A 25,891-nucleotide genomic window follows, 5' to 3' on the forward strand; every position below is an offset into this window, starting at 1 on the left:
AGGAGGAGGAGGAGGAGGAGGAGGAGGAAGCAATTGGGGGCAGTTGATGGCAAAACCCTGACCTAAACTGACATGAGGCTCTTTATAGTCTTTATTTATTCCACTTGGTGTAGGTATTCAAATGGCTGTAGAAATATTAATGGTGTGATGACAGCGTGCTGCCCCAGACTCTACCGGCACATTATATGGGGCACAGGATACCAAGCTTTTCTAAAATACAAAAAAAAAAAAAAAAAAATCTGCCTTCCAAAATACAGCTGATCCCAGGAGTTTTGGGTTGCAGATCTGCAGCACGTTTGCTCTGATTATTGGCTTTTCTTTTCTGCCTTGCCACTAAATGAAAATCTTAAGGGCAAATGTTTGTTATAAATGATGATCAGTTAGTATTACTTGAATGAATGAATGAATGCTTTCTTGTAGGGAAACTGTACCCGTCTTTCTTAGTCTCTGTGACATTTCTCCACCACTCTGTGACATTTGTGGAAGGGTCTGTAAAACTAATTTCATGTGGCTCTTTGTTTCTTCCTCCTTGGGGCCGGGACTGCAATTGGGTGGGCTGTCCCCACGCTGGGATGAGCAGGGCCTGGGAAGATTGTGTTTTGAACAGCTAGACTCTTCCACGATCCATTTTTTTGAGGAGGGTTTTGAAAAAGAGGGAGCATTTCTGGGGCATTGGCATGTCTTTTAATAAAAGAACTTTCCAAGATCAGGGAGGGGGGGAATGAGTTGATGTCTTCACTCCTCAGATTCTCTTTTCCTTCCCCTTCCACAAGATAAAGCTCTACCTGTACAATATTGAAGGGAGAGGATGCTCCACCAGACCCAGCCCTCCAGGCTCAGTAAAGGCAAGGACAGTGAGAAAGACACATTGGCTGCTCCCAACCGAGTTATTAGAAGAGGGGAGGATGTGGAGGCCTGGATAGAGTTGTGAGCCAGCTGGCTCCCAGTGTACACGAGTTAAAGACCCCACAGGGGATATACTGTGACAAGGGAGAACAGTCATGTTCTAAGTAAAGAAAAATGGATAATTATTAGATAATTCAAGCCCAAATCTCACATTGGTCCAAATTGCCTTATGGTCACGAGCAGAGAGCTTGGTCAGCACCCAGAGGACACCTCTGAGCAGCCACCAGAAGTCACCTGCCAGGCACCTCTGCGTAGACAGCCGAGTGTGGCCGAGACGCCCACCGGCCTCCGAGGAGACTGCCATCTCTCAAGAACTAAAGTGTGGCTTATACTATGAGGCTTGAAGATCACGTCCAAAAGGATGGGAAGCAGAGCGAAAAGGCGACACTTGCATTGCTCTTTGGCTATTGTTTGAGGCAACAAGGAGAGTTGGCAGCACCAAAACCCTCGCTCGTGCCAAGGCCATGTGACTCTCTTACTTAGCAGACCATTTTCAGGTTTCGATGTCTTTGGCTGACTCCTTGTTTCCTCTCTTGTTCTCTTTCCAGAGACCCCAAATGCCTTTTTTACAGACAACCGGGTCTCTCTTCAGCGTCACAAGGTGGAAGGCGCTCAGCAGCCTGGCCAATGTTTGATTATTATTCGGGAGTGGACAGAGGCAGGAAATAGTGAGGATTCTCGAAACTGAAATCCACAGACAACCTCCAAGTTCACTGTAACCAGCAGCTTCACCCCATTCCCCAGACCCCTGTCCAGTTCCTTTTAGACCAGCTTTCTCGAGCATCCAGGGTACGGAGGGCATGGATGAAGCCCTGTGCCATCAGGTGGCTTATGGTGATGCGTAGGAAGGGGCCCAGTACACAAACACCACGACAAGAGGCAGAAAGGGGCCAAATGCTGCACGTTCAGAGGAGAGGTGGAACTTTCACGTGTTGGGGGCACCAGGAAGGGCTTTGTGTGGTGAGGTGACATTGGAGATGGACTCTGAATTTTTGAGTAGAGTCGGATGTGTGGGAAGGTCCCTTCTAGTAGAGAGAACAGGGTGAACAAAGGCAAGATGGGAGGAAAGCTTGGGGTGTGTGGGCAGATGGTCTATGGGAAGGTGAATACAGGGGCGGGAAGGGGAAGTGAGTCTGAAGCCTGACCGTGGCTTGGAGTGCTTGGCTAAGGAGTTGAGATTGTCACCGGTGGCCACTGGCAGCCATTGAAGGATTTCTGCAGGGGACAGCGGTGAGTAGAGCTGGGCTGTGTGTGCACTGGATTGGGAATGGGGCATGAGGAAAGGGGGTGCACTGTCAGGAGGTTACTGTCATAACTGGGGAGTTATGACAGTTTCTGAGGCCAGTCAGGTGGAGCTGGGGGTGCAGATCCTGAGCTGGTCAGCGTGTTCCTGCCGTGCTCTGCCCCTCTCCCTTCTCCCTGAGTGCCCCTCCCCCCCGAGATCACCAGTGTCACCCTCTGGGCCAGTCCCAGCGGTCATGCCTCAGTCCTCATCTTGCAGACCAACCGTAGTACACAGATCTGCCTCTACTCACGATGGGTTATGTCCTCATAAACCCAGCAGGAGTTGAGGTTATCATTAAGTCAAAAACACATTCACTACACTAAGCTACGGACCATCGGAGCTTGGCCAGGCCTCCCTTACCCGCGCTCCGAACACCGACCTGAACCTGCACTTGGGCACAATCCTCGCACACAGAGCCTGGCTGACAATCAGGGGCTGACGTCTTCTGTACGGAGCTGACTCCCTCACCGCGTGGGGAGCAGATGGTTGGCGGTGGGTCGGTCGTTGACCCTCATGTCATGCTCCTTGGCTGATGGGGAGCCAGGTCGCTGCCCCCCCGCCCAGCGTCACGGAGGGGGTCCCACCGCATGTCACTGGTCCCAGGCAGGATCCACACGCCAACTGCCAAGCAGGGTTTCTACTGAACACATATCCCTTTTGCACCATCGTAAAGTTGAAAGATCATGAAGTTGAACAGTCGGGACTGTCTGTAACTGACACCCATGGTCTCCCTGCCTTCAAAAATAAGCTCTCCTCTACTGTTTCTGGGACCCCCCCCCCAGCTTTCTGGGCCACTCCAATCCTGATAGTCTCATCTTACGATCCTGGGACCCTCCTTTTCAGTCTCGGAGTTTTAAATGCCATCGACATGCTGATGGCACTTACATTGGTATCTCCAGCCTGGACCTCTCCCTGAATTTCTGTGTTCAACTTTCTACCTGACCTCTTCACTTGGATGTCTAACAGGCCTCTCACATTAGCATATTCAAAAGCGCTTCGACCTTATTCCCCAATCCTGCTTAGAGCCTTTGTGTGTCTGTTACTCCATCCCCTAGTGTGCTTCTCCAAGTAGCCACAGAGCTCATTCTCTCAGCCCCGTGAGGTCTTCACTTTGACCCCCCACCCCCCCACCCCCGTCTAGACGTGGACCCTCACACGCTACCTTAATCCTTCCCCTGCTTGCTTTCCATTCGTGGCTTCATCAACGTTTAATGTAACATACATTTTATTTATGTATATGTTTCCTATTTGTTTGCCTCCATTAGAATAGATATTTCCTCATGGAAAGGATTTTTGCTTTGCTAATCATTTGTAATTGCTGTATGCTTAGCCACTACAAGTACGTGGTACATGGTAGCTGCTCAGTGCATGTTTGCTGAATGAATGGAAAACTGGACTTTGTCCCTCTTTGGACTTGGGGAGCAAAGCCATATGGAAGCACAAGGATGAAGTTCCAATGTGGATGCCTGGAAGAAACCAGGGTACAATTCCCAGAAATTTAGAAAGAAGGGAGAAGAAGTTTGAGAGTGGTGTGAGTTTAGATTGGGATGTGTAGAGGTTGTGGGTAGGGGGGTCGGGGGCTCTGGGAGGGGGTAAGAAGTAGATTTGTAATTGCCCCCCTCCCCCACAGAGGTGACGACTTTAAGCCACAGAAAGAGGAGGAGGAGGTGGATGAGGTGGTGGGGGGAGAGAGAGAGAACCAAGAGCAAATTATGGGGGAACATCGTTTAGGGGAGGAGAAACCCAGCAGGAGTAGCTGGGGAGGGAGAGAACAATCCGGAAGGTGAAACATCATGGAAACCAAAGAGCGTTTCAAGAAGGAAGCAAAGGTTGTAGCACTGGACACCTCACAGCGAGGGAAGGATGAAGACTGGCGAAGGGCTAGAGGCGGCCACGCAGAGACCGCTGTCCTATTGCCCAAACTCCCCACATGGCCTGAGCGCCAGGCAGGACAATGGGGACTGGTGGAAATTTCGCAGGTAGCAGAGTGAGGCGCTGGGAGCTTTTCTGGAGGCAGCCTAACAGGAGTGCAGGTTGGCTGGGAAGGGGAGACACAGAGGACACACCCTTCAGGAGGATTCTGCAGGCGTCCTGACCAAAGGAACTTCTGGAAGCTAACTTAAGGGCTGGTGGCTTCAGTGTTCACCTCGTAGAGCAAGAAAATGACTGGCCCAAGGTCCTTGGGGCCCTTGGGTTTCCCAGACCCTCAAGACGGGTATGACCACTGCTCTTTCCATGTCACCAGCAGTGGGTATTTCCCAATGCTGTGGCTCTCCAGTCTCCACAGCTAATATTTGTCTCTCATTGATCCAGTTGCCAGCCTGTTACTTTTTAACCGGAGTCCAGGGTTCAAAGGCCTGAATTTTGTTTAAACACTCATTGCATTGGGGAGGGCATGTCCCCTGATAATCCCAACTGATGAACAAGCAAGGATCTTCTAAGTCAATATAGACAGCAAAGAAGGCAAGAGAGGGTGGGGAGGGTGGGGGAGAGAGTGGGAAGCCCCTACTGGCAGAGGAGTCCTTAGAATGTGTGAGGGCGCTAAGTAACCAGGACTGGGAAGACCAATCCCAAACCCAAACTCTCTGCCACAAGTAATATTAAGTATGTTATACGTTAATATCTACAATCCTTTATCAAACAGAAACTCTTTAAAAACTATAACATCATCCTGGCGCTCCAGCGGATACCTCTTGGGGCAGAGACACCCGCCCTCAAGTCTCTGGTCCTTTCCGGTCCTTCAGCTCTGTTGGCCAAAGGAGTGTTTGTGTTGCCCCAGAAGGTATGTGGAAAATATGCCTTTGCTTCTGAGGGTGGAGAGAGCTCTCTCCTTCGACAGGCGGAGAGGCGGTGTGGCTTCCTTTGAGGGCCTAGGGTGGGGGCTGTTCCTGAGGACAGGCTGGCTCTTCAGGGCCTGGCCGTCCCTCCGTTCTCCACAGGTTCCCTTCAGCCTCTGCCTGGGGACTGCAGAGGTCCCTGCCCTAGGGGACGGTGGAGCAGTGAGGGAGGGTGCCTGGATTCCTGAGGGACTCCTGGAGCAGAGTGTCATCTCGAACCCACACAGATGCATGAGGAAGAAACCTGTATCATATTAAGGCACCCCTTGGGTTTCCTTCTTACAGCATTAACTTGCCCTGATAAACCCTTGCTTTCTTCCCTCCTCAGGATGCATCCGTGAAGAAGGGGGCCCAGGAACTGGGGCATGATCCAGGCCAGCCTCTCCATCTTGAGGCACTGGTGACAGACCATAGCAAGACATGACTGGATTTCAACCTGGAAGTTCAAGATGATCGCTATATGTAAACAACAGGCTTAAACATCCTACGAGGTGATTGTGTATATTTGAAAAGTGGAGATTTTCACGTTATATATGAAATGGGGGATACTATTTGGGTATTAGACGATCTTTTTCATTCGTGATGACCTGTGGCTTCTCACGCATTGACTTAATGGGTTTCATGGCTCCAGGGCAGTGTAGACACTGAACTTACACAGCTAGAATTTAAAAAGTCACTGTAACTAATCTCATGGTTCCATTTCTATGAAATCCGAAAACAGGCTAAACTAATCTATGGTGCAAAAAAAAATTCAGAACAGTAGTTGGTGGGGGGCGGGGGGAGGGCACCAAAGTGGAGATGGGCCCGGAGGAGACACAAAGAACTTTCTGGGGCAATGGGAATTTGGGTTACATGGGTGCAGGCATTTGTCAAAACTCCGTGAATGTACACTTAAGATTTACTTCTTGTATGTGAATTTTACCTCCATTAAAAAGGAAACAGCGGGTCCAAAATGGAGTCACTTGTGCTAAGCAAAACAAGACTTCCTAACTGCAGTCTCTCCCCTCCCCCCCACTCCCAGGAATGTGACGGGGAGGGGGGTGTTCACCTTTTTCCACAGAGAGAACCTTCCTTCTTACTCAGTCCCCACCCGCGGGCGCCCCCAGGTCGTGACAGCCTCCTGCCATCTACTAATGAAGGGGCCTGTACTGGGTCTTAAGTCAACGCACCATCTATTTGTTTTCCGGTCCATAGAGTTCCCAGAATTAGGAAGTTAGCCATTATCAGGCCTGCTTCGCCTGGTCCAGACTGAAATGATGACACAAGCTAAAGGTAGAAGCTATGAATCACCTACACTTAGCTCTTGATAAGTAAAGAGAAGCTTTAAGAACGGCCCGCTCAAACTTCTAGTAGAGTCCACTCAGTGGACATGGTCTCCTGCGGAGCTCTGCAGAGGCACTGGGCAGGAGGGGACAAGCTGACGGGGGGGCAGGGGTGTTCACCTTTTGCCACAGAGGGAACCTTCCTTCTCAGGCTCCACCCGTGGGTGCCCCCCAGGTTGTGACAGCCTCCTGCCATCTACTAATGAAGGGGTCTGTACTGGGTCTCAAGTCAGCGCACCATCTATTTGTTTTCCTGTCCAATTCAAGTCCCCTAAAGACCCACGGAGTCCTCAGCCTGAGTTCTCTGGGAACCTACCATCCTTTTCGAGAAGTGTTCTCTCCTGGGTGAGGGGTCTGCCAGTGGCTTTTGTGCTCACGTCCTGGGGCCTCTTGACCATGGCTCCTCAGAAGCAAACCGTGGGAATGAGAAACTTGGATCCCCACGCTGGGTGCCGCCGTTTGACTGGGGGCTATGGCCCGCCCGAGGTGCTCAGCTCACTCACGGACTTCAGAGCAGATGACGAGCTTCTTAACCTAGCCCCTGTGTACCTGATACGGGGTAGTATATTCCTCTGTTCACTCCACCACTTGTCTTTTTCTCTCAGAAGGAACATACACAAGTTTGGAGCCGCTCTTCCCACCAGCACCTCACATGCTGCTCACACCACCTTCCCAGCAAGACGCCATCTATTGCTAACTGCGAAAGGACTCAGTTATGCCCTGCAGGAATGTTACCTCCTGGCAGTCCCTGAGGGGCTGTCCTTGATGGGACAGGGCAAGGCCAGTAAGAGGAGGCTTCGTACTGAAGAGGAAACATTTTTGAGGTGGCTACAGTTGTTTAAACTGTAGGGAACTGATGCAAGATCTGGATTTTTGACAGCATTGTTCTTCTGAGAACCTCTTTGGGCTTCATGACCGACTTTTTTTTAATTAACATGATGTATCGTTTGTTTCAGGGCTACAGGTCTGTGATTCGTCTGTCTCACACAATTCACAGCGCTCACCATAGCACATACCCTCCCCAGTGTCCGTCACCCAGCCACCCCATCCCTCCCACCCCCCTCCACTCCAGCAACCCTCAGTTTGTTTCCTGAGATTAACAGTCTCTTGTGGTTTGTTTCCCTCTCTGGTTTCATCTTGTTTCATTTTTCCCTTCCTTCCCCTATGATCCTCTGTCTGTTCCTCAAATTCCTCATATCAGCGAGATCATATGATACTTGTCTTTCTCTGATTGACTTATTTCACTCAGCATAATACCCTCTAGTTCCATCCATGTCATTGCAAATAGCAAGATTTCATTTTTTTGATGGCTGCATAATATTCCTACACACACACACACACACACACACACACACACCCCACATCTTCTTTATCCATTCATCTGTTGATGGACATCTAGGTTCTTTCCACAGTTTGGCTATTGTGGACATTGCTGCTATAAACACTGGGGTGCACGTACCCCTTCAGATCACTATATGACCGACTCTTTAACTCACATTAAATTGAGGGTTGGTGGGTTAAAAACCAGAAGTGAGGTAAGCCTTTCTAGGGATGGACTCCCTTGAGTTATGCAAGTATTATATAAAGTCATTAATTCCCAAGCTGAATAACAAGATGACAGATGGCTAAGAACAGATGTGCATCCCAGTGAGTGTGAGCCTTGTGTTTCGGGCAGACTCCAATGGCGTCGTAGAGGTGTGGGGCTCTGAGGGATATTAAGGAAATGAGTGCTCTACATCTGCAGGCATTTAAATCCCCCGAACAATTAAGACAACGCATTAACGGAGAAGCTTGAAATCAGACAGCCCATAATACTCGATGTAGAAAACGTTCCAGCTTCCATAATTCTTTATTAAATATTTGACAAGTTGTATCACTTCTTTACAACGACTTCATTTGTCACATTACTTTTTCGCTGTCAGGAAAACAATCTACAATTTCTCTTTAGATCTCTCAAGAAAAATGAAAAGCAAAAAAGGATTTGTTCTTAAACAAAACTTTTCCTGTATCAAATTCAACCATATTTTAAAGCCATTCTGATTGTGAAAAGGAGCGTTATCCAGAAGTTGTGTTTAAAAAATTTCAAGGTAGCTTGGTTTGTAATCACCGTATCAAATAGTACTTGGCTTTGTATTATTAGGAGGTGGGGGGTTTATAATAAAAAGTTATGAAACATTGAGAATTCATTTGGAATGCTTGAAACTCTTTTCACCTTAAAAGTCACTGTTTTTTTCATGTTTCATTTGGTAAAAGATCCCGAATTACGGAATGACAGCACATTAGCATCATTTTCCTGGGGTCCCTCTCAGGCTCTGAGGGTCAGCCATCTCAGGACACAGCTTGGAGGAAACTGTAGAAGGACGAAGCTCTCACTCCCTTTTGAAACCAGATTACTCGAGAAAGGTAAAAATGCTATACAAATATATACATATATATTTGGACAGCATACGTATGTAAGTATATATGTATATACATCTCACATAAGTAGTAGTAAAGGAAAAACAAAGTTATGCAAAGTTAACATGAAGGAAACCGTGACAATCTAGGTGAAATCAGTCTGAGTCAAAGGGCAAACTGGCTTATCTAGGAACACAGATGTCTGCGGACACAGGGTTATGGTCATCAGAAAGGCTTTCACTGCTCTGACACGAGGCTGAGATGCAGGACAGAGGTCTGTAGCCAATGCTGTTAGATTCCTATTGATACTCCTTAGAAACATAAGGCCAACGAACAAGAAAACATGCATTTTAAAACATGCGTTGCTCTGTGCACAACACCTTTCACCAAGGATAGATGTCTAACGAGAAGTTCTCTTGGAAAATTTCATAAAGACGGAAAGCTATCCTTTTCTGAAATAAAACATGACACAAGCTCACGTCCTAATGCTACACACAGCATCGTTTCTGACACTGAAAACACTCGGGGGTGGGGGTGTGTGTATGCAAGTGTATATACACCGTTCATTAAGGCTTAGATAAATTAAAAAGTGGTCCAAAGTATATCACATTGTCTTCCCAGTTTTAAAATCTAAAGTACATTGTCTTCCCAGTTTTAAAATCTAAAGTACAAAGTGGAGTTTATAAGGATTTCTTAAAAATGCATCTCAGACCTGAAATTGGCAGTTTTGACGTGACTTCTAAGGATGTACCCCAAAGCCTGAAGGAGACAAGAGGTAGTGCTCAATTTCCTGGGAGCCAGGAAGGGAGCAGAACAGGCAGTCACCCTGCGCAGCTGCGCCCCCTACTGACAAGGCAGGAGATGACACCAGACAGTAAGTGCCCTCTCCCGGTCAATAAGGGTGGGGGGTGCCGAGGAAGAGGAAAAGAGGGGGGCCAGCACAGCGGGCAGGGGGCTCGAGAATTGATTAACCTACGCTCTCTATAGATTTTAAAAGTTCAGAGGTGAGACACAAGACAAGAAAATGCTAGAGTCAAGTGTTAAACAATTAGTTAACTGTTACAACAACTAGGAATTTGCTGCATATGAACTTGGCTTTCAAGAGAGCCAGTCTGGATCTGGCAAGATCAAACAGCCACGGTACATGTTGTCTATTTAACACTGTGACATGTAGAAAGTGGTTCAAATATTTTGCCAACCATTTCTCAGAATCTGTCGCTGCATCTTCATGTGGGAGGAATAACCTATGTCCGTCCCTTTAGAGCATCTGCCATCTGACCACAGGGAAAATCCGATGTTCGACCAAAGGGCCTTGTAAACAAAAATCAAAGAAGCATCTTAACATTCTTGTGATTTGGTTCAGGACTGGCTACAGAGAAGTACATAACGGAAAACGTTTCAAAGCTGAATACAACCACAGACAAACGCCGCATGGTTTCCTGTTCCAGAGGCAGCCGGCAGAAAAGCAGCACACCATCTGAAGCTAATCCAGACTTTCCAAATTCGCCTGCAGGCCAGCAAGGGACAGGGACAGAGACACCCAGGACCTATAGGCAGGCGTCATAACTCATGTCCACAAAGCAGTTGTTAACTCTGGAACTAGCTTCTTAACCTCGTGGCAAAATGACCCATAGTAATACTGTTAACTTTCTTCAGGCAACTAAAATAAGCCAGATCCAGGTAATTTCTAAGGGAACAGAAGGTACAGAGCCCCTGCACTGAGGAGAAGCGCCAGCGGGGAGGGTAACTAGAGGCGGCAGCCAGTCCTGCCCCCCCCCCCCCCGCCTCCCTGGGGCCTGCTGACGGGAACGACCAGCAGTCCCTGGGACTCTGTCGTGAAGACGTCGGAGAGTGGTTGTCAGCATCTAGAGAAAACAAGATGTAGGACTATTTTAGACAAAGAGTGAAACACTGAGGATTGCTGAGATGAGGGAATCCGATGTCGATCAAAAGCCAAACAAAAAAACACACCCCAAACCCAGCACTGTTCAGCCGTCACCGAACCCAGCATTTAGTGGTAGATGAACTGAGTGGTCAGTCACAATTACGGTCTTTCAAGTATTCACAGGGGTATAGTTTGACAATTCCCATCTGCTCCTGGCATGAAAGTGATCTTAGGATGGATTTTTCTTTCAAATTTTTAACACTGCCTAATTTGCAATTACACAGAATATTCTGATTTTTTGAATACACGGTTTACAAAATGACAGAGTCCCAGTTCTTCAACTAGAATCGTGGGCTTTCTCCCCTATAATGACATGATCACTCTCAAGAATCCGTCCAGGCATTGGCTTTGGTGTGAGTCCTAGAAAGAAAGCCCTCTGGACCAGGAGGGGCCACAGGGAGGGGGTTTTTTGCCATGAGACATTTGTTATATATTGACTGAAGAGAGGAAAAAAAAAAAATCCCACAAATAGAGAAAAATAATGAGCATTGTTTTTTTTCCAATTATTCAACCTCTGAGTTCTCTGATCACTATTGGATATTTTTAAATCAATAGGAAAAGGGAGCCAATCCTCACCTCTGTAGAAATCCACCTTCTCTCCGGTACCTCCGACCTTTGCACCTCTTAAGACGGCTCACTTATAACCCCGAACATTCGTGGTTTTTCACAAGCCACCCAGAGCTGGGTAACAATGAATTTCTTACACCAAAAGGTCCTTCTTACATAACCAATGGGGAGGCCCCCAAACCACGATTTTCTGTCTTATCTACAGCAAGAGATCGAATCTCTAGAGCCCCCCGACTGTCACGACAGGGTTTAGGACAACACAGATTAAAGACCGCAGAGCTGCTGAACTTCCAGGCTGCCCTCAGGCTTCCTCTCAAAAAACCACGGAATTCTGCAATGAACACTCACAAGCGGCAAAGAATCCAAGCGCGCGGAACGCTCCACCCCCGCCACCGCCAGCCAAACGGCCCGACCGACCGCGGGGGTCAAATGCAAGTTCCTGCTCACTTTTCAGTCCAGCACAGAACGGACACCATTCAGGCAGTACGCAGTGGCGAAGCATGCAACACGTCCCAGGGCACAAAACCCGGTTAGATGAAGTGTGCATTCAATGAATCTTGGTAGTCGCCCCGAAATCACAGAACGATGGGTGAGGACGGGGTCTGTAGGCTCAGCTTTACAGCCAGGTTTTAGACACCAGCAGCCAGAGTCAAAACTGACAGATATTGCACCGGAAAGATGCGTGCAGGGAGAGGAAATAATCACCACATTGAATGTCTACGGTAAAAAACCAAAACATCAACGAAACCAGACGGGACCTCCATGTCGTACATAAAGTGCCTTCAGAATTGGTGCAGTTAGAACAAAGAACTGGTTATTTAGCGACCATTAGCCAATGCATACAAATAAGATATGAAACAGATCTCTGGTTTCCACAGTTTCAAATCAAGCAGTGCCAAGGATCGTTCAAACGTCTCTGCTACGAACAGCAAAGAAGAAACGGTGAGGAGAGAAGGCCTGTACAGCATCAGGGAGGGGTAGGTAATGTCTCTTCTGAGAAAGTGCAGTCCGACCCTGTCCCACAGGTGTTCTGGCGCACGTAATTACTTCTAAGGAATAATGGTGTGAGTCCTTCCAGTCAACACCGAATTTGTCACGCTATGTTACAATTCTCTCAGCCTGCAGCTAGTATGCTAAATTTGTACAAAAAAAAAAAAAGTAATATCCAGTTTGTTTGCATTTTGAATATGGAGAAAATTATCATTATGCCTAATGTTATAGTTTAAATGCTCTCAAAGTACTTGTTTGTAGAAGGTTTTTGGACAAAAATCAGTTTTCCAATTCTAATAAAGTAGGGAGAGGGGAGGTGCTCAAAGTACTTCAAAAATAAAAAAAAAAGGTCACTGACATTAAACCTGGTATGAAATTCAAATACCAAAAAAATATGCTCACTTTTCCAAGTACACGAGACATCTTTTAATTGTAATGAAATAAAATCTGAAAATCGATCTAAATCATTTTAAAAAGTAAACATGAGTTGTAATACTATACCTGTAGAGTGATTAATTCCATTCATTGTCATTATAAAGTATGTAAAATATTTATTAAGGGCTTTGCCTACAGAGGCACAACATAAATAGAATTAAGTCCTCCTGAAATGTCATTAGTGTACACATCAACCAGTTGATAATTCATGGTGGAAAATGCAGGAACTCGACCTGGGACTGGGCTCCCACGTCTGAACCTGGGCAAGTCGTGGGCGAAGGCTCGAGAAGGCTCGGCTCCAGGAGCCACACCTGCGGCTCCTCCTTCCACCTGGTCTCTGCAAAGTCTGTTGTTAGGCAAATGCAAAAGTGCAAGCAGGACTTGCTGGACGACCACCACCCCGAGGCCGGGGGGGGGGGGGGGGGGATTCATCCCCCCCCTCAAATCCTTGAGGGTTTTCCACAGCCAAGAGAAGCTTCTCCCCGAAATCTTCAAAGGTCTCATATGGAGGTAAGTCAAGGCGATTAAAGCTGCAGAAGTAACAGAAAGCACAGATAAAAGGCTATCCTTGTTACCCCGTGGTCATGACAACTTTCCTGGTTGGGGGGGGGCTGAGCAGGCATTTGGTATTTGAGCAAGAGGATGTGCAAGTCTTCAGCAACAATTCCGAGTCATCAAAAATAAATACCAGCAATGACACTGTCCACGCCAAAGAGGTTCTATAACCTATGGACGAGAGACGAGAATTTTCTGATAGGCCACAAAACCTCTCTACCACAGCTAGATGTGGAGCCGGGGGGCCGGGAAAGGCCCAGCCTGGGGGGTGGGGGGAGGCCCACGAGGGAAGGTCCCTGACACGTGTGCCGAGTTTCAGACCCTTGAACACCAAGCACTTACATGTTTGGGATGAACCAAGGTTGAGTCTATTTGGAATGCTCTCACTTACTCTACACTAGGTCCCACGCCAAGTGCTTTCCCGGATAGCAACTTCCAGATAGTCACCTGTGATTCCAAATATGAACAGAACAAGTTCCCACATTTCTCGGGAACCCGGGAACCCGGGAACCCTGAAGGCGACGTCTAAAAGGGTTTTCAGTTCCTTGATGCTCTCAAATGTGAAACAGAACCTCACTTCTGCAGACTGCACTTAACGGGAGCCCGTCACAGAAGGTGGCTTTCGTGTCAACTGCAACTGGTCCTTCATAGTCCAGGGCCAGGGATCCCTAGGGGGCCTGGTGGTGCCTTCTCCAGGTTCTGTCACCACCTGCCCCTTGTCTATGACCCTCTGCTCAGAATCACCGTGATGATCATAGGAGTTCAAGCACATAAAGTGCTTAGGACCCTGCGTGGACCACAGCAAGCGCTTGCCAAGCGTGAATGAGCTGGTGGGCAGGGGTCTGGCTCGGGCCTGGCACTAGCCAGCTGAGTGGCCTCCGTAGTCTCCATGGGCTTCACTTCCTCACGTGGAAGAAGTACGGGCCTCGGGAGGTGAGTTTTAGTCGCCTCCAAAGAGCAGGCAGCTCTGTGATTCTTTGTAAAGTGTAATTTTAAATATCCAAGGACTGATCTTAGCTAGAACAGTGAGATGAAGCCCTTTCCATCTCAGACACTGGATAATCACCTCTGCGAGGTTTATGGAAAGTACACTAGTTCTCGCCCTCCTGCTAAGTCACGTTTGTATTCTGAAGCTTAACTGCCAATTTTATCTTTTCATAAAACATGGAAGAAATCAGGCCTATCTGCAGCTGAAGTTCGGTGGTGGCCGTTGCTGTGAGCAGCCAGCAAAGCCCCGTTCCTCTTAGACAGCACAGCCCGGGGCTGGGCCGGGAGGACGGGTGCGCCCCTGCCAGCCTGCGCCCAGCGCCCTTGCTCAGCGGGAGGCAGCCATCTGTGGGGAGCACTGGCAGGAAGACGCTGTGACCCACAGGGAAGCACAGAGGCTCCGGTAAGAGCCCCCGGGGCTGCTTTCCTCCCGTGGGCAGACCTTCGTCCTAGGGAAGGGCAGGGATCTTCAACTCCAGCTGTCTGCCAGAGCCACCTGGGGAGTTCTGAGAATCCCACAGCTCAGGCTACACACCACACCCATGAAGTCCACATCTCTGGGGCCAGGACCCTGGCATCGGTATTTAAAAAAAAAAAAAAAAAAAAAAAAAAACTTTCTAGGAGGTTCCAATGTGCAGCCGACGTTGAGAACCACTGAATTCAGAGGCCGTATCTGGGCAGCACTAGGTTTTAGTTGTGACCCAAGCATGTGGACTTGGGAACAGAAGGAAAGTTCAACAGTAAGACATCTGTCCACAGGGGCACAGAGGGACACATGGGCTGGACACTCGATTCCTTGGTTCTCCTCAAAGAGCCTCCAAAGAAAGTGAACTGTATCAACCGAGACAGCAGATCTCAGTGCAGGGTTAGCGTGTCGATTCTGGTTCTGGCAGAGCTGAGTCCCAATCCTGCGCTTTGGGAATCTGGGAGCTGCGTGATCACAGGGCAGGCTTCCCCGAGTGCGCCCTGACGCCACCAGAGAGATCTGATCGTGCCGGGCCCACAGAAGATGGCTGGGCCCAACCATTCAGCTCTCACTCTGCTTTCTCATGACGAGACCATGAGTTTGGGAGCCGTGCAATCAATCCCAGCAGGCCCGGGGCCCAGCTCTGTACTGCCTGCCCCCCAAACGAAGGCTATCATAACCCAGAAAATGACATTTGACTCAGATACTGTTTGGAATAAAAGCTCCGAACTAGCAACACATTCTCCCTCCAGAAGAAAGGCAGAGAATGATGGCAGTCGCTGCTTGGGAGATCCACCACTTTTAGGTGGGGTCAGCTTGCTTTCAAGGGTCGGATGGGCAAGGACCATATTCCTGCCATTCAGAGTCCTGCGAATGGTATGAACGGGGAATGCTTCCTCTCTGGCAAGGCAAGGGAATCAAAAGAACCTCCCGCAGCCAATTTTCCACAAATACACTTTCATGAGAATTCTCTCCTAGGTACTCTGAGGCCGGGGAGGCGTTTCCCACGATGAGCGTTCAGTTGCATCCTGCAGCCCAGAGCGGGCTCTCCAGCAGTGAGGTGACGACCGTGGGCTCACCATTTTCCAGACGGCCCACCTCCACTTGCTTCTGAGAGCAAGAAATAAAAGCCTGTGGGGGGAAACCAACCCAAGGAACACGGGCTCTTGGATCAGTCAGAGCTCCCCCAAGAGCTGCTGGGTTTAGGGGACTTCTCAGAGACATGGGAGGCCCCTCCTCCTGCCCTGCATCCTGGACGCCTGAGGGCTGCCTTGCTCCACACTGGTCTCCGCCGCTGACCCCCGGGGACGGGGCCTCTGTCACACCTCTCATGCTCCTCCAGCCAGTTGTACTGTTGCTCAACTCCAGAGACGTATGGGTTATTGATGGCCATGAGAGGCCTTTTATTTTTTCGTATTTACTCATTTGAGAGAGAGGGAGGAGGAGCAGGGGGAGATAGACAAGCAGACTCCCCGCTGAGTGCACAGCCTGATGCAGGGCTCGATCCCACGACCCTGTGATTATGACCGAAGCTGGAATCAAGAGTCCGACGCTGAACGGACTAACCAGCCAGGGGTCCCCATAAGAGACCTTTTAAAACAAAGTTTCTCCAGGGAATTTTATCCCATGTTCTGGGGATAAAAACCAACTTAAGGTTAGAATAAAAATCCAATCTGTCTATAGAGTTTGAGAACAGTCATTTCCATGTCGAGTGAATACACAGTGAAATCTCTGCTTCCAGGAATGATGGGGTCTCGAGGAGGAACTCCCCCCAGCATGGCGGGGGGGGGGGGGGTTAACCCTTTATGAGACAAACACACTGGGTCCATGCAGACCCTGATTTGAATTTTATCAGCATTACAACTTACATTTCATCGCCATCACTGGCACCTCGTACTCTGCTCTTCGTGGGCAGGCAACATAGCCTTCTGTGACCTCCAGCCCAGCATCAGCCCCAGCTAAGTATTTAAAGCCCTATTTATGGACAACTGTGTGTTTCTGACACTCACCATGTGTGAGCTCTGGGCAGTTTTTCAGGACTCCCCCATTGCTCTATTGTAAACAGCTGAGGACCATTGGAACCTAGACAAAAAGAGAAATAAATAAATGCCGAGCACTGTGGAGGCAGGCAGACAAGAAAGCTAAGGTGGGGCTTGGAGGAAGGGGAAGAAGGTGGGCGGGCGTGCTCAGCGAGAGCCGCAGACACCCTCCCTGGCTCCCAGACAGTACTGAAGATCTGCTGGGGGAGAAGCAAGAGGCCCGCACAGCCTCAGGGGGCACGGACCGCGCACCACTTCGGACTGGAGGAGCGCCACGTTGAAGAGCACGCAGAGGTGCAGATAGGTACAGCCTTGCCGCCAAACCCCGCAAGCTTCCACATAAAGCTCCTTTCGGGGGGAGGAATGAAGCGTGACCTTTACTACACAGAGCGGAAAGAGTCTCTCTAACATCTCTACAGTAAGCACGGAGCAATTCTGTCTCCTGGAGGTACGGAGTCCTTCAAGATACCCCACAATACAAAACAAGAAAAACAAAAAAGACCAACTGGTCTCTGTACAAACCCGAAAGCGCCCCTCCCCCCATCCCGCATGGGACCTGCAGGGGACACGCGCGCCTGGGGGGCCGAGCCTCGCCGGGCCACAGCGGACGCCTGGCTGCCAAGTTGCAGGAGGAGCAGTGAGTCACACAGAGCCCCGCTCACCATAAAGTTCGGCGAAGCCGTTCATAGGCACTCGGGACGTCCCCGTGACAAACTGCAGTAACCGGATCCGCTTCTCGGCATCCATGAGCAGCACAGCCTAGGGACAGGGGCAGAAGGTGGTTAGAGCATCGTGGGACACCAGGCACACGCTAACGCAGACACGCGGGACCCCACTATCAATGCCGCGGCGTCAGACCAAGACAGGTGACTGAAAATGGAGTCTTTTTTTTTAATGGGCACCTGAATACCGCCTGTGTCATCTCAGAGAACGAGAGGGGTCACAATGTCTCTTTTTCTGCCACTAGGTCAAAAGAAATGAAATACAAACTCTTTGGTGGCACCGAGCTCATGTGTGTGTGGGTGAAGCGTGCCAGCACCCCCGGGGCCAGTTACAGACATCCAGTGTTCGAGAAGCGCCGACACCAGGGAAACCCGGGTTACGGTGTGAGATTTCAAGACTGTAGACAAATTCTCTAAAGAGAACGTTTTATTAGAAGAAAAACAGAGGCCAGGACAGGCCCCTACAATACCCTGTGCATGCTACACATCTGAATCAGGACAGGAACTGGGCAGACACGTGGACCAGGCTTTGAAGAGTCTGCTTTTAACATTTTCTCTCTCACCACTACTGCTGGCACTTGAAATAGTCTTTATAATAGAGATTTAGCAATTAAAACAAGTTATAGGAGTTCTTAGTTTTGTAAGTAAGCAATCAGCCCTTCCCCCCCCACCCCGGGAATTGTTTTTTTAAAAAACGTCTTATTTATTTGAGAGAGAGAGAGAGAGAGAGAGAGAGCAGGTTCCCCAGTCAGCAGGGAGCCCAATGCAGGGCTCCATCCCAGGACCTGAGCCAAAGGCAGAGGCTTAACCAAATGAGCCACCCAGGCGCCCTGAAATTGTTCTTTAGAAGGCAGTTTACGGTCTCTCCCTTGGACTCAACTCATTTCTATTTCACTTCTCTCCTAAGCTTAAGAGAAAGCAAACACTGGCGCTAAGACAGTAAATCACATTTCATTTGCATCTCTGACTGAAGGATGTAAAAATCAAAATGTCTGTTGGAATTAACCGATAAAATGGGGAAAATGATTTTTTTAACCAAAAACGGCATCTTGGAAAAGTCAGCCCCAAAGCACATTTTGCCCTGGGAGGCCTCCCATTCTTGGCCACACTCTGGCAGGGCCGGTTCGGGCTCCTGTACCTACTTCATCCTACTGTGGGTTTCTCAGGGAGCGCTGCTTTGCTCAGGTGGTTAAGGAAGGGCAAAGTGCTTTCATAAGGATCGACCCGAGGCAGGGACAGCTCTCCACTAGAGTTAAGGAAAAAGAGCAGGGAGGGCTGCTTTCTGCCCCCAGGGGTCCGACCGAGCCTGAGGAGCAGGACCACCCAGGCAGCCATGGCCTTACCTTCCAGAACCACTGAATGACAGGGTGGTTTGGGCAGTAGCCATTCTTGTAAATAGAATGCTGCCTCCAGTCGTTCACATCCACATCGCCAAGGCCACACATCAGCAACTAGGAGGGAGATTGAGTAAATGTAAGTGGGGCCCACGTGAGCGCTGCATAAATCACCCATGGAGGAATGGCCTTTTCTCAATGCCAGCATCTTGTCGTCTGCAAAGCAGGTAAGCTGGCAACTCTTAAAGATGCATGACGGGGACATCACTTTCCTGCCCCTTCCAATCACAGAGGCAGGGCAGGTAAGGAGGGGGACCCAGTTCCAACGCGTGTTCAGGCCATGGCCTTTTGTGGTGGAAATGCCACTCCACGTCTGTCTCTGGCCCACGCCTCCAACGTGGGCCCGGGGCTCAGATTTTCTTGCGTTCCCTTTACAGCTGCCCGTTACTCTGGCTGTTTGCCCTTCTGAGACCCTGTGTGTCTCCGGATGTGAAATGTCTCCCGAACCCCAGGGGAATCAGTGCTTTATGGCAGCCGGGGCACCTCTCTGCCAGCTCGCTGACCAGAGGTACATGGAGGCAGACCTGCATGAATGCAGTGACTGGGCCTGTGATGGAGTCTGAGGCTCCTCCTGCTACCTAACCCCCAAGCAGGGAAGGAGTGCTCAGGGAAAAGTGAGCATGATATTCCTGCAGAGGCACCAAAGAAAAATGGAAGGAGAACCAAACCAGAAGCCGGAGAATAGATCCTAGGCCTGACTGTGCCCAAACCTTGTTGGGTAAACCCGGAAGGTCCTTAACTGCTGCCCCCACCTGTTTCCCCACTTATAAAACAAAGGGCTCACACTATAGGATTTTGACGACATCTGTCTTGAAGTTGCTATTTCAAGAAGGAAGAACAGAAGGCTAGTCTGTGAGACATGCTTCATCAGATACGTGGCCTGGACAAATGGGTGACAAGTTCTCCAGACACAGCCTCCTCCTCCTATTTCTCAGCACAACACAGGGTGAGAGATCCCTGTGCTTTTTAAGTCGCTGGTTTTCCTCCAGGTCAACACAAAGAAGCTGAAGCAATACAATATCAACTGCCCCCTGCTACTACCTTGTTGTCTTCTGAAGTTCTTCTTTATGCAATATAAACCAGGTCAAGTTCACAGAGACATCTGTTCCACAGCCCCTGCTGCTCACGTCCTGGCCAAGGTCACATGACTATCACTGTGTGCGGAGGAGGTGCAGGATCTCAGCCAGCCCAACCTCGTGAGCAGCACGCTGCCGCCCCAACTGGCTGTCCCAACCATGACTCTATCAGAAGCAATTTTCCTTACCTGGTGCACCTGGCCATGAACCCAACCCAGCTCGGTGGGCCTCTACTTGTCTGGTGTGTCCCAGAACTACCCTCTCCTGGGTGAGGAATCTACAGCTGACTACTTCCACTATTCCCTACTTGAACATCGACAAACGCACCCCGTAAGACACAGAGTAGAATCCATCCCAGCTTACTCCCTAGGACATCATGGGCCAGAGAATAAAAAAATACCATTTAGGAATATCTAACTTTAAGGAAATGTTCAAAATACAAACCTCCAGCTCATTTTCATCAAAAATTTTAATCAAATCAATAGGAAGCAGTTCTGTGAATCCCTGGAGGAAAAAAAAAAAAAAAAGTCACCCTAAATATCTTTTTCCTTGAAAGAGACAAATTTTACAGAGAAAACAGCCAGGAAAAAACACATTTTTTTGCTGATTTATAGATCAGCGACGGTATCCCTTAACTGTAGTTCTAGTAAAAACAGCATAGTCCCAATGTAGAAATTTAGAAAAGGAGGAGAATCTAGAAGGTTCGGTATTTGAGCAATTTCAGAAGCCCTTTGAAAACATGGGTTACTGTAGGCAGGCAAATTCCAAAAGCTTTTTATGACATAGCTGTGAGTCAGTATGTCCTAGAAGGCATGAGCCACGAATGTGCAAGAGAATATATTTAAAAATAAGGTACTGAAGGCACAGAAATGGACTACCTAAGGAGACGGTGTGATCCCGGGGAGGAGAGAGGGGCGCAGAGACCCCGCTCTAGTTCCCGCGTTAACACTGACCACCGGACCGCTGCTCCGGTGAGATGCTCCATGCCGCGGGGCCTCGCAGGTGTCTGGTTTCTGAATGTGGGATCACCTGGGGCGGGGCCAGGACCAAGCCTCCTGGGTTTCTTATGTAAATGAAGTATGAAACCTGCTGTCCTCCTGTAGGTCTAACTCACATATTATGCCCCAAGTCCCTGAATTTTTTGAGTGTTCTGCTGGGCTTGGGGCTTTACCGCAGGTGACGGAGCTGGGGCAAGCTGAGGAGAGCGTTGCCCAGTGAGAACTCTGCACTGGTTAAGTGGGAATTTATAATGTGCACTTGGGGCTTGTTCCTACCTTCTCTTTACATAACTAAACCTGTTAATCAAGACTTAAAAAGGAGTTTCACTTTTGGTTAAAGTGAACCATTTCTTAAAGAAGATTTTACTTATTTATTTCAGAGAAAGAAAATGAGCAGGGAGAGGGGCAGAGGGAGAAGCAGGCTCCCAGCTGAGCAGGGAGCCCGACATGGGGCTCGATCCCAGGACCCTGAGATCATGACCTGAGCCGAAGGCAGACGCTTAACTGAGTCATCCAGGTGCCCCCAAACTGAACCCTCTATAAAATGAGGAATCCCGCCACCCTCTGCTAGGGGCCTGGGAGCGTCGCTGACATTAAATATTTGGATCTGAGGAGTGGCTGCTTCACCCTCCAAGAGGAGGAAGTTGGCACAACAGGTCGGTGTTAAGACAAAAACCCAGCCGAAGACAATGTGTTTTGCATGCACCTGTGTGGAAGTGGAGTCTGCGAGGGATTCAAGGAGAACCAGAGCAAGAGAACATGAGATGAAAGAAAGGGTGGCTGACTGCTCCGGGCCACCAGCGCCCCCACCCCCAGGACCAGAGCCCTCCTCTCTCAACCCAGGACTGAGGGCGCACAACTTACCTCCAAGAAGGCATTCATTTGCTTCTGGACCCTGTTCACAAACCTCCACTGGATGACCAAGCTGCGGGAGAAACGGAAGAGTAGTGAACCACCCTCGTCACCGCGAGCCCCATTTGCTTCCTCACACCTTCTCACCCGGGGAGGGGAGAGCAGAGGAACCCCCGCCGTGGCGGACAACAGGGAGGGTGTAGAACCGTGGCACGCTTGATTCAGTAATGCTTTCAGGAGTAGCTGGGAAACCTAAACCCAGAGATAATTTATTCCCCTCTAATCAAGTCTTAGTTTAGCAAAGTTGCCTACCGATAGGACTACCCGGACAGAGAGAGAAAAAACGGTCGTGGAGTGCGAACATACAGGTGCATCATGCATGCATGCACACGCAAACTCATGCATATACACACCGACCTCTGCAACATGTACATAGGTTTTTTTTCCTCCTTTTTTGAAGATTTCATTTAGGTATTTGAGAGAGAGAACAAGCAGAGGGGAGAGGCAGAGGGAGAAAGAGAAGCAGGCTCCCTGCTCAGCAGGGAGCCCGACATGGGACTCGATTCCAGGGACCCTGAGATCATGACCTGAGCCGAAGGCAGACGCCCAACTGACTGAGCCACCCAGGTGCCCCTAAACATGTACATATATTTTTAAAAGGAGTATCTAGTACAACATTTTGTGATACATTTCACTCTAGCGTCCAGTATACTGTTTTCAATAATGACACATAACTTACCAGCAAAATGATTTATGCTAATCCTTTAATACCAAAATTTGGAGAATTAATGATAAGACCTCTTTAACAGAAACCATTTTCTCTGTGACGATGTTTAGGGCACAGCAGAATCTAATGCTAGGTGAGTCCATGCTGGACTCCAGCTAAAGCATTTTGTCGCGAAATAGCACGAAGCCCTCCATAAAGGGCTCTCCCTGCGAGGTGCCACCATGGCAACGGCCCTCCAGGCCCAGCCCCTCTGCACATGCCTTGCTCAGCCGCCTAAGGCTTCACCGCACTGCTCAACCATCAGCCCCAGAGCCTTCTTGCACCCCAGGGGCACCCGTGTGCCGGGGGAGCGGGTGGAGATTTTCACCCTCCCTTCTTTTCCAGTGAAGCCACCTGCAACTCTGTCCAAGCCCACCCCCAGCAAACTTGAAACCTAAAAGAATTAACGGCAAAGGATGATATACCACATGTATCAAATGTCCAAACACTCAGACTTCAGACCCTAATCCCCCTCAGGATTTAAAAATCCATTTAAAGCCTATACTTTCAAAATGAAGACCATGGCATCTGCCGAAGTGGCGTCCAACCTGCTGAGATTGTCCAAATTCAGAACAAGTGTGCCAATTAATGTGAACAGGTAAGAACTGCAGTATCTTATTTCTAGGTGGGTTTTTTTTGTTTGTTTGTTTTGTTTTGTTTTTTAAGCACAGCAAGCTTTTAACTTGTGAGGATGGGCGGGCAGAGGGCAAGTCTGCTATGCATGCTTTGTCAGAGTCTCTAGGTAGAGGCTCCAACACTCTCCATTTCTCCCTAATTAGGAAGGATGGGTTTTTCTTTGTAGAGGACACTAAAAGATGCCAAGACTCTAGGCCAATTCTTCAAATTCAAGTCTTCTGACCAATTATGTTGAGCAGGGAGGAGGGAACCAATTTGTTGAATGCAGACACTGGGACCCGGGCACCAAACACCACTGTGCCAACCCCATCCCTGCACTGGGGCTAGAGAGGGAGATCCCAGACTTGTGTGCTTGAAGCGCATATACACACCAAAGAGGAAATCGTGTAATGTGCCCGACAGACAAAGGCCTTCTGGCTAGCATAAATGCCCTAGGATTGCTAAACAGCTGGATTTCCAAAGGACTAAACATTTTGTTCCACCACCGAGGCTAAGATTGGGTTAAGAAAATTGTAAATATCAGAAATAATTCACTGTGTTTGCATATGTGGATCTTCTTAACCATTTTAACAATTTTCTTACATTTTCATTACGGAAGAGAAGTCACGAGAGAGAGGAAATATTTTATTTCTGGTTGTTCCTTATTTTACCCCACTGGTTGTTTTTTTTTTAATTTATTATTTTTAAAATTTTTTATTGTTATGTTAATCACCATATATTACATCATTAGTTTTTGATGTAGTGTTCCATGATTCATTCATTGTTTGTGCATAACACCCAGTGCTCCATGCAGAATGTGCCCTCTTTAATACCCATCACCATACCCCACTGGTTGTTGACACTATGTTCCAACACTGCAAATCTCAATTTTAGACTACACATCACATCCTCCAAAAGCATGTCCATCATATTACTCAATACCGTACACTTTTTTCTCCTTTTATGACTCCCTCATAAGGCAGCTCACTGAAGTCATGATACAAGGCCCAACTTCCCATCTTATAGTTTGACTTCCTATTAGCCCAAGCCAGAAAGGAACTCGTATTACTGAAAGTGTGTCCACAACAGGCACGAGCTGTTTTCGAAAGGGACATCAACCAGCTTGTTCAATTTAATAAAAGGTTGTAAATCTGTGTATACGTACTCAATATATTCCCTCTTGTTTTCATTTGTCACCATTATTTCTGACCCATTGGGCTTCAGATCCACTTGATAGGTCTGTAATTGCAAAGATAACACAACAATCACCATCATGAAGTTACTGTGCACATTAGCGAGTACTAATGTCTTTCACTAAACAAGATAAGCAACATTCATTCAGAAAGACTTTCCAGCAGATGGGCTCTGAGTATAAGAGAATATCTAACGAGGCTTTTAAACTTTTGAGATGTTACACATTTAAAGAGGTTATCAAAGGTGAATTATTTTGAGGTTATTTATGAGTTTTAATTATTCTTCATACATTACAAACAATGGAGAAGAACACCATTTTGTCACCTATTCATTTATCAGGAACTTAATTACGTGTAACAGAAAAGACAGGGTACGCTCATCAAGACTACCAAGATCCAAATTTTAATGCATTTTCTGAAAATTAGATTTTATAGTCATAAAAAAAGACGCATGGAATTTCTTTCAAAAAGGGGAAACATAGGGACTCTTAAAGAAAAAAAAAAAGGGCAGCTTAAGAAGCAAGGCTGAGGGATGGATTTACCTGCTGTTCTGAGAACCCTGGCTTTCTATGTGCATCCGGACACCTCCTTGCTTACTGCCTGGACCAGCTCCCTCCCGCAGGGCCACCCAGCACTGTAAGAGCAAAGCTGCTGAATGCCAGCATGGCCTTGTTCTGTGCCTCTGGCCAGCCCTAACTCAACATCATGCCGTAGAAAGCAGTAACTAGCAGAAAGCAAGGGACGGAGAGACGTAAAAAAATAATAATAATATAATAAAGTTTACTCTCATAGAAATTTTAATAGAAAAATTACCACCCACAAGTCTCCTATTCAAAGACAGCCACATCAATGTTCTGCTGGGATCCCTTTCCTCTTTTCTATGCAGAACTGGCTATTTCAGAGAGTGAGGGTTTTCCAGAGTAAGTTTGTGGATCACATCCATCATGAGGGAGAAGAGATTTGGAGCGGCGATGAAATCTGCTGCTCGGGCAGGGGTCCACCGTCAGCGATGCCTCACCTGCCCAGGACAGACGGAGGCTCTGTGACCCAGACGCGCAGCCCCTGTCCGCCTCCCAACGGTCTCCCGATTATGTGCGGGATCGCTGCTCCAGTTCGACGTTTTCAGTCAAAGCACGCTGGTCATCTAATCCTTTTACATTTCCTTCTTTCTCCTCTTCCTCTTATTCAGGGAGGGATCTGGTGTTTCCACCCCATGACTGAACTCCACGCTCTACGATGTCACTGCAACTCTTTACCGTCTGCGATGTGGATTTCAATGTTACCGTATTCTTAAGTTTTCTTCGAGCCCCTCCTTCCTGCCTGTTTCCCCCTTCTCCGTGGCCATCCTCCCATCTGCCTGGCTCTCCCTGCGACTGCCTGCCCGGCCTCAAGGGGCCCTGGCAATCCTCAACGATGGTGGACACTTATGCTTAATGTGTGAGGTGGCGACGTTTCTTAGAATAGAACCGACTGTATTCATTTATACTGCTGCATTTTTAAATAAGCTCCTCATGGTTTTTCCTTTTCTCCCCCAAAGATGATCT

General features: G+C 48.4%; 1 protein-coding gene and 1 long non-coding RNA gene across 11 annotated transcripts in view; one reads left to right on the plus strand and one right to left on the minus strand.

The window, feature by feature from the left end:
• Positions 1 to 8,322, plus strand: part of LOC141373719 (uncharacterized) — a 14,986-nt gene extending 6,664 nt beyond the window's left edge. Inside the window, exons 3-5 of the long non-coding RNA XR_012379998.1 lie at positions 4,836 to 4,973; positions 5,357 to 5,519; positions 6,956 to 8,322. This is a non-coding gene — a long non-coding RNA (uncharacterized lncRNA). The remainder of the gene's footprint in view (positions 1 to 4,835; positions 4,974 to 5,356; positions 5,520 to 6,955) is intronic.
• Positions 8,323 to 12,651: 4,329 nt separating this feature from the next.
• The window catches only part of NEDD4L (NEDD4 like E3 ubiquitin protein ligase), a 328,121-nt gene continuing 314,881 nt past the window's right edge, over positions 12,652 to 25,891 (minus strand). For all 10 annotated transcript variants that reach the window (XM_025886468.2, XM_073898119.1, XM_025886469.2 and 7 more), the window contains 7 exons: positions 24,320 to 24,393; positions 21,786 to 21,846; positions 20,368 to 20,427; positions 18,797 to 18,904; positions 17,394 to 17,490; positions 16,702 to 16,774; positions 12,652 to 13,214 (listed from right to left, as the gene is read on the minus strand). In XM_025886468.2, the coding sequence (XP_025742253.1) occupies positions 13,037 to 13,214; positions 16,702 to 16,774; positions 17,394 to 17,490; positions 18,797 to 18,904; positions 20,368 to 20,427; positions 21,786 to 21,846; positions 24,320 to 24,393 (651 nt within the window). In that variant the 3' untranslated portion in view covers positions 12,652 to 13,036. The remainder of the gene's footprint in view (positions 13,215 to 16,701; positions 16,775 to 17,393; positions 17,491 to 18,796; positions 18,905 to 20,367; positions 20,428 to 21,785; positions 21,847 to 24,319; positions 24,394 to 25,891) is intronic.

The sequence above is a fragment of the Callorhinus ursinus genome, unplaced genomic scaffold, assembly GCF_003265705.2.
Source record: "Callorhinus ursinus isolate GAN/ISIS: 27379988/994484 unplaced genomic scaffold, GSC_fseal_2.0 scaffold11, whole genome shotgun sequence".
NCBI classification, from domain to species: domain Eukaryota; kingdom Metazoa; phylum Chordata; class Mammalia; order Carnivora; family Otariidae; genus Callorhinus; species Callorhinus ursinus.